This window comes from Panthera pardus, unplaced genomic scaffold (assembly GCF_024362965.1).
Source record: "Panthera pardus isolate Hobbes unplaced genomic scaffold, ASM2436296v1 HiC_scaffold_17, whole genome shotgun sequence".
Lineage (NCBI taxonomy): Eukaryota > Metazoa > Chordata > Mammalia > Carnivora > Felidae > Panthera > Panthera pardus.
The window spans coordinates 141,798,902-141,814,489 of NW_026526732.1; the positions used below are offsets into that span (position 1 = coordinate 141,798,902).

The 15,588-nt window shown below is 38.9% G+C and overlaps 1 protein-coding gene across 4 annotated transcripts in view; it reads left to right on the forward strand.

The window, feature by feature from the left end:
• MOCS1 (molybdenum cofactor synthesis 1) overlaps positions 1-15,588 on the forward strand; it is a 37,098-nt gene that overhangs the window by 12,158 nt on the left and 9,352 nt on the right. For all 4 annotated transcript variants that reach the window (XM_019457031.2, XM_019457028.2, XM_019457029.2 and 1 more), the window contains one exon: positions 14,506-14,670. In XM_019457031.2, the coding sequence (XP_019312576.2) occupies positions 14,506-14,670 (165 nt within the window). The remainder of the gene's footprint in view (positions 1-14,505; positions 14,671-15,588) is intronic.

A 15,588-nucleotide genomic window follows, 5' to 3' on the forward strand; every position in this document is an offset into this window, starting at 1 on the left:
TGGTAACTTTATTACACTTTAAGTAGTTGAAATAGCCACACGTGGCCAGCAGCTACCATGTCAAAGTGAAGGTTTGGAATTTTTGTATCTATCATTCCCTATCTCATTTTGTTTTCAGTTTGTTTAGTTATTTAGGAGAGAGAGAGAGAATGGGTGCATGAGCAGGGGCGGGGCGGAGAGAGAGGAAGAATCTCAAGCAGGCTCCGCGCAGCCTGACACAGGGCTTGATCACGAACCTCAAGATCATGACCTGAGCCCAAAGCAAGAGTCAGACGCTCATCCAGCTGAGCCACCAGGCATCCCACCTAAATGAGATACAGTGTTTTTGGACTTTATAAGGATCCTGCAGATCATGTCTTTCAGGTCACATGTTTCAGTGCAAACCACACTTCATACACATCATCCTGAGTTGCCGTTTGTTCCTATTCTCTGCTGTTCCATTGTGTGAATATAGCACACTTTATCCGGTTAGTAAGCATTTGGGCTGTCTCCAGGGTTTTGGTGTTCTAAACAGTGCTACTTAAAATATTTTTATTCTCGTTCACGCGTCCCGGTATGCATTTCCTGTAGGAGTGGGATTGCAGCCTTGTAGAATGGGTAAATGGTTAACTTTGGAAAGCAATTTGTTCTTACCTTTCAAAGTAATTATATGCCCGTTTCCTCTCGACCTAAGAGAGCCTTTTGAACCACATCCTCCTCGGCACTCAGTGTGCCTATTCTGGATTTTTGCCAGTTGAATGAGGATGAAATGGTATTTTATTTGGTCTCCGTTTGTATTTCCCTGTTTAAGAATGAGGTCAGGCATCTCTTCATATGTTTATCAGCCAAAAATATCTTTTGTGTAATACCACATCTTGTCTTCTGGCCATATTTCTGTCTGGTTGTTTGTTCTTTTCATATTGGTTTGGTAAAAGTTCATTACATATGTTGCAAATGTCTTCTTCCAGCTTGAAAAAATAAGCAACATTTTTTGTGTGACAATTCTGTTGATCAGTCGGGGTTCCTAAATGGATCGGTTTTGTCCTTTATGGTTAGCGCTTTTTTTAGGTCTTTTTTTTTTTTTTTTAATTTTTTTTTTTAACGTTTATTTATTTTTGAGACACAGAGAGACAGAGCATGAACGGGGCAGGGGCAGAGACAGAGGGAGGCACAGAATCGGAAGCAGGCTCCAGGCTCCGAGCCATCAGCCCAGAGCCCAACGCGGGGCTCGAACTCGCGGACCACGAGATCGTGACCTGAGCTCAAGTCGGACACTTAACCGACTGAGCCACCCAGGCGCCCCTAGGTCTTTTTAATAAAACACCTTGACCGAGGTCAGAAAAATTACACCTTTGTTTCCACTAAAACAGTTGAAGTTTTGTCTTTTGCATTTAAGTCCTAAGTTCATCTGTGGTTGATTTTTGGGAAACCAATTTCGTTTTTTTTTCCATGTGATAACCATTCTCTCTAGTTCTTTTTTGTTGAAGCCTCTGCTTTCTCTATAAATCTAGCATGTGCGTCCTGGTGTGTTTTGGGTGCTGTTCTGTTGGTTAGGATCTCTGCCTTTATGCCAATATCATACAGTCTTAATCACTGTGGCTTCTTAATACATCCATTATCTGGTAGAGAAAGTTCTTTTTTTTTTTTTTTTTTTTTTTCTGCAGCAGTGCTTCAGCTATGCTTCTGTCCGTGGAAATTTTAGAATCAGCTTAGCAAATAATTCCATGGAGAATTCTGTTGGGATTTTTTTTTCCTTTTTTTTTTTGTGTGAAAATACACATAACATAAAATGTAGTATCATAACCATTTTTAAGTGGACAGTTCAATGGCATTAAGTACATTCACACTGTTCTGCACCATCCCCACCATTCATCTCCAGAACTCTTTTCATCTTGTAAGTCTGAAACTTGGTATCCATTAAACAATAACTCTCCCTTCTCCACTCCTCTCCGCCCTTGGCAACCACCATTATACTTTGTCTTTATGATCCGGGCTACCCTAAGAACTTCATTTAAGTGGGATCATGCCGTATTTGTCTTTTTGTGTGTCTGACTTATTTCATTTAGCATAACGCCCCTCAAGGTTCATCCGTGTTATAGCATCTTGCAGAATTTCTTTTTATTTTAGAGAATGAGGGAGTTGGGAGAGGGGCAGAGGGGGAGAGATGGCGGGGGGAGAGAGAATCTTAAGCAGGCTCCATGCTCAACACGGAGCCCGATGTGGGGCTCGATCCCACAACCCTGAGATCATGACCTGAGCCAAAACCAAGAGTCGGATGTTCAATTGACTGAGCTACCCAGGCACCCTGCAGAATTTCTTTTTAAAGTTGAATAATATTTCACATATGTTATATACTATGTTTTGGTAATCCATTCATTGGTCAACTTGGTTTGTTTCCACCGTAATGCTGCTATGAACGTGGGTGTAGAAATATCTCTTTGAAACTCTGCTTTTAATAAGATAGTGGAAGTGGAATTGCTGGGTCATATGGTAATTCTATATTTTTTAATGTTTGTATTTATTTATTTTAAGAGAGAGAGCGTGAGTGTGTGCAGAGGGAGGGGCAAAGACAGCAGGAGAGAGAATCCCAAGCAGGCTCTGCCCTGTCAGCGCAGAGCCTCACATGGGGCTTGATTCCATGAATCGCGAGATCGTGATCTGAACTGAAATCAAGAGTCAGAAACTCAACCAACTGAGCCACCCAGGCATCCTGGTAATTATATTTTTAATTTTGGGGGGAATCCCCATACTGTTTTCCACAGAAGCGATACCATTTCACATTCCCACCAGTGGTGTACAGGGTTCTACTTTCTCCATATCCCCTCCAACACTTGTTTCTGGCTTTTTGTTTTTGCTTTTTTGATAGTAGCCATCCTAATGTGTGTGAGGTTATATCATTGTGATTTCGATTTGCATTTCCCTGAGGATTAGTGATATTGAGCATCTTTTCGGGTGCTTGTTGGCCATTCATATATCTGCTTTGAAGAAATGTCTACTCAAATCCTTTACCCATTTTTGAATTGGGTTGTTTTATTGTTGCTAAACTATAGGAATCCTCTAATATTCTGGATATTAACCCTTTATCAGATACACGATTTAGAAACATTTTCTCACATTATGTGGCTTGCCTTTTTACTCTGTAGATAGTGTCTTTTGATGCACAAAATTTTTAAATGTTCCCGACGTCCAGTTTGTCTATTTTTCTTTTGTTGCCCATGCCTTTGGTGTCATATCCAAGAAACCAGTGCCAAATCCAATGTCACAAATCTTTTATGCTATGATTTTTTCTAAAAGTTTTATTGTTTTAGGGCTTATATTTAGGTCCTTAAGCCATTTCAAGTTAATTTTTGTACATGGTATTTGGTAAGTGTCCAACTTCATTCTTTTGCGTATAAATATCCAATTTTCTTAGCACCATTTGCTGAAAAGACTGCCTCTCCCCTATTAAACGGTCTAGGCACCCTTAAAATCATTTGGCCATATATGCAGGGGTTTATTTCTGGACTCTTCCATTGGTGTATATGTCTATGCCAATACCACCCCGTTTTGATTACTGTAGCTTCATAATAATAGGTTTTGAAACCAGGTGTGAATTCAAACAAGTGTGAATCCTCCATTTGTTCCTCTTTTTCAAAATTGTTTGGCTATTTGGGATTCCCTGAGATTCCATGTGAATTTTAGGGTGGGGTTTTCTATTTCTACAAAACACGTCATTGGATTTTGATAGAGAGTGCATTGCATGTATAGATTTCTTTGGGTAGTATTGTCATGTTAACAGTATTATATCTCCCAATCCATGATGTGTTTCCATTTATCTTTCATTTCTTTCAGCAATGTTTTATAGTTGTCATTGTACAAGTCTTTCCCTCCTTGTTTAATTCCTAAGTTTTGGGGTTTTTTTTTATCCTTTTTGATATTATAAATGGAATTATTTTTATAATTTTCTTTTCATAGGGCTCCTTGTTTGTGTATCTGTTGGGATTTTAATCTCATTAAATCTATATATCAAATTGGGGAGAATTGACATCACTTTTATTCATATTCCCATCTTCCCGCAGCCATCTCCTTTCTTTTCTCTTCTCTGTGCTCTAGGTGGCTGACCCTCAGGGTCACCCAGGGTCTCTTCTTGCCTGTTGGGTTTCTGCACTGGGTTTTTGACAGCAACTGAATTCCCTCCAGGACTAAGCACCCCCTCCCCCCAGGGCATCCTCTCCTCCATGGTGACTTAGTTGGATACCTAACTTAATTTTCTCTCCATTTGCCTTTGGCCCTATGCATGGTAATGGCTCCCCAGGGGTGCTAGTCTGAGTGCTATGTTGCTGTGTTATTCATTGTTGGAGCCCTTAATTCTACCCATATCTTTGCAAGTAGTCCTTTCACTAAAGTCTTTTATTTTAACCAACAGAATTAATTTTGTTGTATGCTAGGTTCCTTAGTGATAGTGTCATTTTTTTAATTACATTTTCTAATTGTTTTTGATATAGCACTGATTAGAATTAGGAGAATATGTTTAGATTCTTTAGAATTTTCTATGCTAGCAACCATATCATCTGCAACTAAGGGAATTTTTTTTTTTAACTTATCTATTGCCTTTAATTTCCTTTTCTTATTCTATTGCAATATCTAAGACCTCAAGTATAATTTGGAATAGTAGTAGTAATAAGATAATGTTCCTGATGTTTCTCCATTTAGAATATTTCTTATAATTTTTTTCACAAGTAGCTTTATCAAGTAATGAAGTTTCCTTACTAAAGTTTTTTGTTAAATTTAAGTTACATACTTTTTTATGTATGTTAGGATTATTTATGATTTTTTTTTGAATGCTATTACTCTGAATGACAATATGGCTTTTCTTACATTAATCCTGTAATACACCCAACATCGTCATGGTACACTATGCTTTTATCTGCTGTTAGGTTCAGTTTATTAATATTTTAACCTTTTGCATTTATAGTCATGAGTGAAATGGGCATGTAATTTGCCATCCTTGTGCCTGCCTTAACTGATTGTGATACCAAATTTCGAAGAATGAGTTGGGTAGTGTATTAGTCCATTCAGGCTGCTCTAACAATCGGTTAGGTAGCTTATAAACAACAAACATTTCACAGTTGTGTAGGCTGAAAATCCAAGATCAAGGTGCCAGCATGGTCAGGTGAGGTCTCTCTTCTGGGTCACAGACTTCTCATTGTATCTTCACATAACAGAAGTAGCTCTGAGGGATCTCTTTTATCAGAGCACAAATCCCTCCACCCTCAAGACCTAATCACTTCCCAAAGGATACACCTTCTAATATTGAGCGTTAGGATTCAACATGTGAATTTGAGTGAGGCAGGGCACAAACATTTGACTGTAGAGCATAGTGTTCCCTCTTATTCTTTCATGTGCGCGAGTTTGTGTTAATCTGTGGTAATAACTTCTTTGAAAATTTGATAGATCTCACCTGAAAAATTGTGCCTGGTACATTCTTTGCACAGAGATTTTTAACTGAATCTTCAGTTCCTTTGTGTTATTGCACTATTCAAAATCTTGACTTCTTTTAGAGTCAGTTTGGATAGTTCTTTTTTTTTTAAGACATTTGTCATTATTTCTGATTTTAAATTTATTGCTTTGAAATTGTCGGTAATATTTTCTTTTTAATCCATTTTATTTGCAGTTTTATTTTATTTTAAATCTTACTGTGTTTTATTTCTACATCATCAACTTTTTTCCTTGATAAATCTTGCCAGAAGTTTGTCAATTGTGTCTTCAAGAAACCGACTTTTGGATTTGTTGAATCTTACTGTATTTTATTCTGCTTCCATCCTGGTGTAGCTTATTGCTTTCATAAATTTAGTTATAATAAGTATTTGTTAATTTTCATTTTGCTTTGTTCTTTTATCTATGAAATATTTATGTACTGTTTTTAATTTCTAAATATAAGGATTTTGCATTCATATTTTATTATTATAATTTAATTATATAGTGGTCAGAGAATCTTAACTACATGATAATTATTCTTTAAAATTTACTGAAGCATGCTTTATGACCTAGTATATTGGCAGTTTTTATAAATGTTCTATGTGTGCTTGCAGAGAATGGTTATTTAATTATTGGATGGAGACATTTATATTTGTTCATTGGATCCAGCTTGTTAATTTTCTTTTTCAAACCTTTGGTTATCTCCATTTGCTGGCTTTCTATCTGTTTGGCCTGCCAATAATAAATAAGTGGGTAGATTTGTTAATTTCTCCCAGAGGTCCTATTTTTTTATTTTATTTTATATATAGCTGAGGTGATTTTATTAGGTTCATATGTGATCAGAATTGCTATGTCTTCCTCATAAATTGGATCTCTTATCACTATGTAGTGATACTTGAGGTCTTTAAGCTCTATGTATTTTATTTTAACTAAAATTATAACAGCTTGCTTTTGGCTTTAGTAAGACCATTGTATCTGGTTGCACCTTTTTATTTTAAATCTTTTTATGTTCTTATACTTTAGATATGTCTGTTATAACAGCACATAGCTGTTAACTTTTCTTTCTCATCAAATTTGACAGTCTGACTTAACTACTGAGTTTATTCTAGGTATCTTTATTTTAATTATTGAAATATTTGCACTTGTTTCTGTAATCCTTTGTCCTACTTTTTATTTTTCCTTTTCCTCTCTGTTGGCTTTTTAAATAAATGATCCCTCCTTCTTCTAACAAGAGACAAGAACTTGAGCATACTTGTAGGCTCTTGATTTTCTCAACCCTCCCCCCACCATTATTGAGTTTTTTGTTTGTTTATTTTTGAGAATGAGAGATACAGAGCGTAAGGGGATTACAGAGAGAGAGGGAGACACAGAATCTGAATCAGGTTCCAGGCTCCGAGCTGTCAGCACAGAGCCTGACACGGGGCTCGAACCCACGAATCGAGAGACCATGACCTGAGCTGAAGTTGGATGTTTGACTGACCTTCCCAGGTGCTCTGTATTGTTAGTATTTTCTAGCATTGTATTTCTGGGTTACTAGAACTACTCTGCCCCTCTGTGTCTCTTGTAAGCACTCCCTGTCTTTTAAGATAACAACAAACTTCACCAAGGTATTTGATCACCCCGTATTTTCATAATTCTTGTTCTACCTCGTGAGTTTTTTTCTCATTTTGAGTGTTCTAAAAGTTGTTTGATGTGTGTCTAATGGTGAATCTAATTAAATCTGGCAGGTAGTTTTTATGTTTTAAAGTAGTAGAATGGTAGTTTTAATGTTATTTGAATGCATATAAAACTTTAAATTCAAGGTCCATTCCTTAATTCTGTTAAAAATGTCCCTACATTGTCTGCTTAATGGCCAGTTTGCTGTTGAAAAAAAGTCTGGTATCAGTCTGGTTCTTGCTGTTGGTAGATGATACATTCTTTCTCTCTGGAAGTTATTAGAGTGTTTGCTTTGCTGCTGATTTTCTTAAATTTTACTGTAATATCCCCAGGATAGACTTTTCCTCCTTTGTCCTGTTGACATTCAGTGAAATTGCCCTTTCAGTATGAAGCCATTTGTTTTAAATTTGGGAAAAATTCTCTCCATTATTTCTTCAGATAGTTCCTTCTCGCCAGTTTAATTTTTTTCCTGAGACCTCTTATCTGGATGTTGCCCCTTCTACTTAGAGCCTCCACAGTTTTTAAATTACATTTTGATTTCTTACTCTCTTCCTCTTTTTCCTGGGAGAGCCCTAAATCATATCTTCTAACTTAACCATGTTACTATATGTCTTCTTTCTTGTGTTTTATGCTTTTACTTACTACCTATGTCTTACCCCTTGTTCTTTTTTATAATGAAAATTTTTCTTTCATGTTTTTAATATCCTTCGTTATTTCTTTTACTGTATTTATCATGTTTATCTTACTTTGGTCTGTTTTAATCATTTTCCTTCTATTGGTATATATTTTACCGGGTTTTTTATTTTTTGGGTTTTTTTGGTGGGGTGGGGCGGGGCGGGCAGGGAGCTCTAGTTGTCTTCCTCAAGGGTCTCCTTAATTTAGCTGGTAAATTTGTTCCCCTGAGGATATTAGCTCTTCTGTATGGGACTGCTTACTAGGAAAGGATTTAAGGCCAGATCTTAGTCTTTGATAGGCCCTGGGGGCTCAAGAGCTGATAATATCACAGTTGTTCACTCATGTTTATAACCTTCCCACCAAACACCCAGCCTCGCCATGCATGAGTTGTATACCACACAACTCCAGAAGGTGGTATTCATTTAGATTATGCGGAGAATGGCACCTCCTACCATTATGTAATATGGCAACCTTACAGGTCTTCACCTTCAAACCATGAGGGACAAGAAGATTTGAAAGGAGGCAGTTACCTTTGATTTTAACCCACCAGTTCTGGGGCTTTGGAGGGGGTGGATGGAGGAATGAATGTCTAAGGCTGTTGTCTTCAACCCCTCTTCCGGCAGGGCTATGGTGGATTCCCTGAGTTCACCTCTGGTGGATTCCCCAGCTAGTGCTCTCGGGTTACTGATTTCTTTAGTAAGGGGACAAACGATGGTTGTTCTGAGGCATCAGTGGATGAGGGCAAGATTTGAGCTTGAACTACCTTGTTTCCCTTTAACTGCTCACCTTCTCTGCCAGTCGCCTTCAACCCCAGGCTACAAACTCCCTCCCAACACCAGTTCAAAAGAACTCTGCTTCTTCCAGTGTTGTTCCTTGAGATTTTCATTTCTTAAGGTTCTGGATTCTTTGTTTCTTCAGAGTTGATTTGGTGGAGGGAGCCAACAACTACTGCTAAATTTCCATGTTTTACTTTCCCACAGTAAAACTGTTTTGTTAACCTTGAAAATAAAAACGACCAAGTTATTTTACCAGCAGAAATGGGTTTATTCAGGAATAAAAGAGAATTGCAGTCTGAGACAGACAAGCTGTGGCAAACCGGAGGCCAGTCTGGAGAACAAAAGGGAGAGGTAAGCTTTTTATGGAGAAAAGGGTAAGTCAGGAAGGCTGCTATAAAGGAAGAGTCCATTGGAGTAAACACGGAGTTACGTATAATGGCTTCTCATTGGCTGAGCTGTTGCCAGAGGGATAAGGAAAGTGTGTCTTTCTCCAGCTGGGCCAAGGGCTAGTGCCAAGTCCCTTCTTCCAGTTGGGTCTGGAAGTGACTGAGTGGTAGAGAGAATTCCCCCTGCCAGAAACCTCCCACCTTCATGTGAGTGGGGTTGCCCATGATTAAAAATAAAAGTTGTTGTTTTGAAAAGTGTGAAAATTAAACTTTTATTTTCTTGTTACGAGAATAATACATGTTTATTTCAAAGAAGCAGAAGGAATATCATTACTGCCCATTTGCAACAAGTGTCACCATTTTGGTTTGGTGACCTGTTTTTTTCTTTGTATCTAGTTTCTGACTACTATTTTCAACCTTGACTTAATATAACCTTAGTATATTTCCCAACATCCGTATCATATTATTTTACAGTCATTTTTGGTTGCATAATACTCCACCATCCAGACAAAGCATAATTTAGCCAGTTTTCTGTTGTTGACTATCTGAATGATTTCCCTCTTTTCTTTATTATGTGTTGCTCTCTAATAAACATTCTTGTAGATAAAATATTATTCGTGTCCTTAATTATTTACTTAGGTTAAATTCTTTTTTTATTTTTTAAGTTTTATTTATTTTGAGAGAGAGAAAGAGAGCACACGCATGTGTGCCTGGGCAGAGGAGGGGCAGAGAGAGGGAGAGAGAGTATCCCAAGCAGGCTCAGCGCTGTCAGCATGGAGCCCAGTGCAGGGCTCAGTCTCACAAACCATGAGATTATGACCTGCGCTGAAACCAAGAGTTGGCTGCTTGTATGACTGAGGCACCCAGGCACCCCTCCATAGGTTAAATTCTTAAAAGGGAAAGTTCAGGTCACAGGCTTTATAAAGTTCCACATACTTCTTCTCCCCAGATACAGAGCTCATCTCCAGAAAAGTTATATAATGATAGTCTTACATCATCAGCATGTATATTTCCACACATCCCTACCTAAGCTGGGTGTTAATTTTGTGATTTTCTGTTACCTTTTTCTCAATCCAGCTTCACTTGGGCAATTTACTTCTGCTTTCTGCACTCATGTAGAGCTGAGCAGAGTATTCACCAAGATTCATGCATTCAGGTAGTTTGAAATTTTACCCCTAGATAAGTGAATATAAAAATCACCCATAATCCTCCTGATCAAAGATAACTACATAGACATTTTTTACACAGTATCGGTTCTCTAGATTTAAATGTAAGAAGGTGGTTGGGTTTTTTTTTGTTTTTTGTTTTGTTTTGTGTTTTTTATAAGTCCCATTCCTTTGTTATTTTGTATACAATTCTTGGAGAACTCTTTTACTCAATTCAGTCTTGCTCCTTTAGTCTTCCTAGGTGTCCATTCCATTTTGCCATCTAGTTTCTTTCTATAACTATACTTTTTTTTTTTTTCAGGAGTTCTAATTAATTCTTGTTTTCAGGATGTAATATTTATGTCCCTGAAGATACTAACTCTGATATTTTTTTTTTTTACATATAATGCACATATAATCTTGTTAGTTTCAGGTGTATAACACAATTATACGAAATTTATATGTATTATAATATGAATACCACAATAAATCTGGTTAACATCCATCACTACACATAATTATAATTATTTTCCTTGTTATGAGAACCTTTGTGATCTGTCTTAGCAAGTTTCATATATACAATATGGTATTATTATTATTTTTTTAATGTTTATTTCTGAGAGACAGAGACAGAGCATGAGTGGGGTAAGAGCAGAGAGGGAGACACAGAATCTGAAGCAGGCTCCAGGCTCTGAGCTCTCAGCACAGAGCCTGATGCGGGGCTTGAACCCACCAACCGCGAGATCATGACCTGAGCCGAAGTCGGAGGCTTAACCAACTGAACCACCCAGGCGCCCCTACAATATGGTATTATTAACTATAGTGACCATGCTGTGCATGCCATCCCCATGACTTATTTATTTTATAATTGATGTGTGTACCTTTTGACCACCATCTCCCATTTTACTCACTCCCTATCCCTCACCTCTGGCAATGATCAGTCTGTTTTCTTCATCTGTAAATTTCGTTTTCTGTTGTTTTAGATTCCACACATAAGTGAGATCATATGGTATTTGTCTTTCTCTATTTGACTTATTCCATGTAGCATAATGCCTTCAAGGTCTATCCATGTTGTTACAGATGGTAAGACTTGCTTTTTTATAGCTAAATAATATTCCATTGTATATATACACCACATTACTTTTTAACCATTCATCATCGGTGGACACTTCAGTTGTTTCCATGTCTTGGATTTTGTAAATAATGTTGCAATGAACAATGGAGATGCATCTGTCTTTTGAAGTTAGTGTTTTGGTGTGGGTTTTTTTTTTTCCAGATAAATGCCCAGAAGTGGAATTGTTGAATCATATGGTAGTCCTAATTTTAAGTTTATGAGGAAAGTGTACCATTTTCCATAGTGGCTACATATATTTACATCTCCACCAATATTGTACAAGGGTTCTCTTTTCTCTACATCCTCACCAACACTTGTTATTTTTGGTCATTTTGATCATAGGCATTCTAAAAGGTGTGGTGTGATATCTCACTGTGGTTTTGATTTGCATTTCCCTGATGATTAGTGATGTTGATATACCTGTTGGCCATCTTGTATATCTTTTTTGGAAATATATCTGTTCAGATCCTCTGCCCATTTTTTATTTAATTTTTTTAAAGTTTGAGAGAGAGAGAGAGAGTGGGGGAGGGGTAGAGACAGAGGGAGAGAGAATCCCAAGCAAGCTCCACACCGGCGAGGAGCCCAATGTGGGGCTTGAACTCCCAGACCACGAGATCATGACCTGAGGAGAAGTCTGACACTTAAGTGACTGAGCCACCCAGCTGCCCCCATCTGCCCATTTTTTAATTGGATTGTTGGGTTTTTGCTGTCGAGTTGTATAAGTTCTTTATATGATTTACAGATATCTTCTCCCATTCAGGATGTTGCCTTTTTATTTTGTTGATGGTTTACCTTTTAGTGCAGAAGGTTTGTTTGTTTGTTTGTTTGGTGCAGAAGCTTTTTAGTTTGATGTTTTCCTACTTGTTTAGTTTTGCCTTTGCTTTTGGTGTCAGCTCTAAAAAACCATCACCAGTATTTATGTCAAGAAGCTTACCACCTCTGTTTTCTTCTAGGTGTTTTATAGTTTTAGATCAAGTCTTTAACCCATTTTGAGTTAATTTTTGTGCATGGTGTAAGATAGTGATCCATTTTCATTCTTTTGCATGTGGCTGTCCAATTTTCCCAATACCATTTATTGAAAAGACTGCCCGTATATTCTTGGCTCCTTTGTCATAAATTAATTGGCCATGTGTGCTTGGGTTTACTTATGGGCTCTCTATTGAGTTCCATTGATCTATGTGTCTGTTTTTATCCAGTATCATAGTGTTTTGATTACCATAGCTTTGTAAGATAGTTTGAAATCAGGGAATATGATGCCTTCAACTTTGCTCTTTTTTTCTCAAGATTGCTTTGTCTGTTTAGAGCCTTTTGTGGTTCTATACATATTTTAGGATTGTTCTATTTCTGTGAAAAATGCTATTGGAATTTTGATAGAGATTGCACTGAATCTATACATTGCTTTGGGTGGTATGAACATTTTAACAACATCAGTTCTTCCAGTTAATGAACACTGTCTTTCCATTTATTTGTCTCTTATTCAATTTCTTTTATTACTGTCTTAGAGTTTTCAGTGTATAGGTCTTGTACCTCCTTGGTTAAATTAATTCCTAGGTATTTTATTCTTTTTGATACAATTATAAACGGGATTGTTTTCTTTATTTCTCTTTCTGATAATTTGTTATTACTATATAGAAATGCAACACATTTCTAATATATTGATTTTGTATCTTGTAACTATACTGAATTTGTTTATTCTAATGGTTTTTTAGTAGATTCTTTGTGGTTTTCTATATATAAAATATGTCATATGCAAATAGTGACAGTTTTACTTTTTCCCTTCTAATCTGATGCCTTCTCTCTCTCCCCTCCCCCGTCCCCACTAAGGTCTGGCTAAGACTTCTAATACCATGTTGAATAAAAGTGGCAGGAACAGATATCCTTGCCTTGTTCCTGTTCTTAGATGAAAAGCTTTTAGCTTTTCACCATTGACTAAGATGTGAGTTGTAGGCTTGTTGTATGGCTTCTATTATGTTAAGGAATGTTCCTTCTGTACCCACTTTTTTAAAAGAGTTTTTGTCATGAATGGATGTTGAATTTTGCCAGATGTTTTTCCTGCATCTGTTGAGATGGCCATATGATTTTTATCTTTCATTTTGTTTTTGTGGTCTATATCATATAGATTTTGTGAATGTTGAACCATCCTTGCATCCCTGGAATGAATTTCAGGTGATCATTGATGTATAATCCTTTTGATATATTGTCGAGTGTGGTTCGGTAATATTTTATTGAGGGCTTTTTGCATCTATGTTCATCTAACTTTGATTTTTTTTTTAAAGAATCATTCTCTGTTATCTCTGTCATTTTTCCTTCCTCTTTCATCCTTCTATTTGTGAAATTCATCTTTCTTTTGCAGCATTCTCCTTAAATGTGTGCTGACTCTTGGCTCGGTACTCATCCCGGTGCTCAAGGCTTCTGTTGACCTGGCTGTCAATGCTGTTTCTATTTATGCTGGTTGCCCCCACCCCCTTCAGCTAGCCTCAGTACTCTAACCTTGGGGTAAAAGCTGCAGCCTTCCCCCTGTACACAGGGATGAAAGGAGAAAGCTTATCCAGCTCATGCAAATACAGTTCCCTAGACCGGCCACCTCCTTGACATGCCCAGTGACCTTCCTGCTTCCTGTGTAGGTGAGTGCTGAGCTTGGGGTACCCAATCCCCCTCCTACTTTGTGCAGAACCTTCTATATATGCTTGGGGCTGTGGTTTCCTCAATCCATGTAATCTCATCTGCTTTCTGTCTTTCAGTATTTCTCCACTTCTCTGGACCATTAAAAGCATTCTTTCTTGCCTTCCAGTGTTATTGTGGACTCTTTTTCATCCTTCTATTATTTCTAGGGATTTTGGGTGGAATGGAAGAGGCAGTTTAACACATCATCCAAACACTTCTTTGTTTCTCTTATCGAGAGCATTAGGACCTGTAAGTTGGTTAACTCACGTAGTCTTTGAGTCAAGTACACAGGGATTTGAATCTCCACTGCTCTTACTAGCTGTGTGACTCTGAGCAATTTTCTTAAGGAAAGAGAGGCTTAGAGAGATTATCTGTTAAACGGGGATCATCCTTGTTGTGGGGCTTCAATGAGCTAAGGCATGCCAAGTCCTCAGCAGAGCCTCTAGTAGAGTGAACACTCAGTGTTTAATCTTTTGGTTATTTTTGTAAAGGTTTTAATTTTTGTTTCTTATTAAGCTAAGCCTAGTTAATAGAGGAGTGCAGCGAACCCCTTTTCCATCCATCTTATTTGGACCCAGAGTTTCTTCTTCCAGCCTTTTGCCCAGCCTCACCAGGAATGAGGGGGCTGATGCCCCCTCCTGTTCTCTCTGCAGCTCAGCTCCACCGGCTGGAAGGGCTGAGGACCATTGGCATCACCACCAATGGTATCAGCCTTGCCCGGCTGCTGCCTCAACTTCAGAAAGCTGGGCTCAGTGCCATCAACATCAGCCTGGATACCCTGGTGCCAGCCAAGTTTGAGTTCATCGTCCGCAGGAAAGGTGAGCAGGTGTGGTTTGCAGTTGAGGGTAAACTTCCCAGGGCCCACATAGCTGAGGAACTGTGGCTGGTGCCAGGCAAGGGGCCTGGTTGCTCCTTTATTCTTCATCCCCCACCCTTACCAAATGTCCTCTGTCTCTGTAGCCGCACCCTTGGGAAATTTGGGGGATCAGGTGTTAGGATCTGTGGTGACCCGTCTCCCCCCTGCCCTGTCCTCAGTTTGCCTAGGACTAAGAAGGTTGCTAGTGTGAGGCCTTTCCATTTTTAAAACCAAGATAGTCCCTGGTAGACCGGGACAAGTTGGTTACCTTGTGATGAGCTCGAGGGAAAATGTGGGACAGCCCAGGGTAGAAGCAGCTGCCCTGGGACACCAGAGTCAAGGCCAGCACTGCCAGGTGGGGGTCCTGCAGAAGCGCACCCATGCCCCTCCCCCGCCCCCCACCAGGCTTCATCAGGGAGGGCGGAGGAGGTAGAGCAGTCCTGTGCCCCAGGTCTCATTAGGCCGACACCCGATGTCTCTTGGGCCATGGGCTTCAGTTTGGGATGGGAGGTACCCAGCGTTGGATGCCGTTTGACTTGAGAGGGTGGCACGTAACTGAGACTTCTCTGCACAGAGACACAGCTGTCCTTCCCCTTCTCCGGAAACAGCTTCCAGCTCCCAGCCCCACCCTCTCTTTCCCCTGCTGCACCTGACTCCCTGTTTACACCATCCATCTGCTGAGGAAGTGCTCGTGGAGTCCTTGCCCTCTGTAAAGAGCTGCTCGGGTGCTGTGGAGGGGACCGCGACACACAGGACATTGCTGTGCCTCACAGGCCACTAAGGGCCAAAATGTGTGATGCCACTAGACTACCTTTGCTTGTCTTGTGGAGTCGATTAAATTGTTACCAGAGGAGGAGAGGAAATTCCTAGCAGGGAAGAC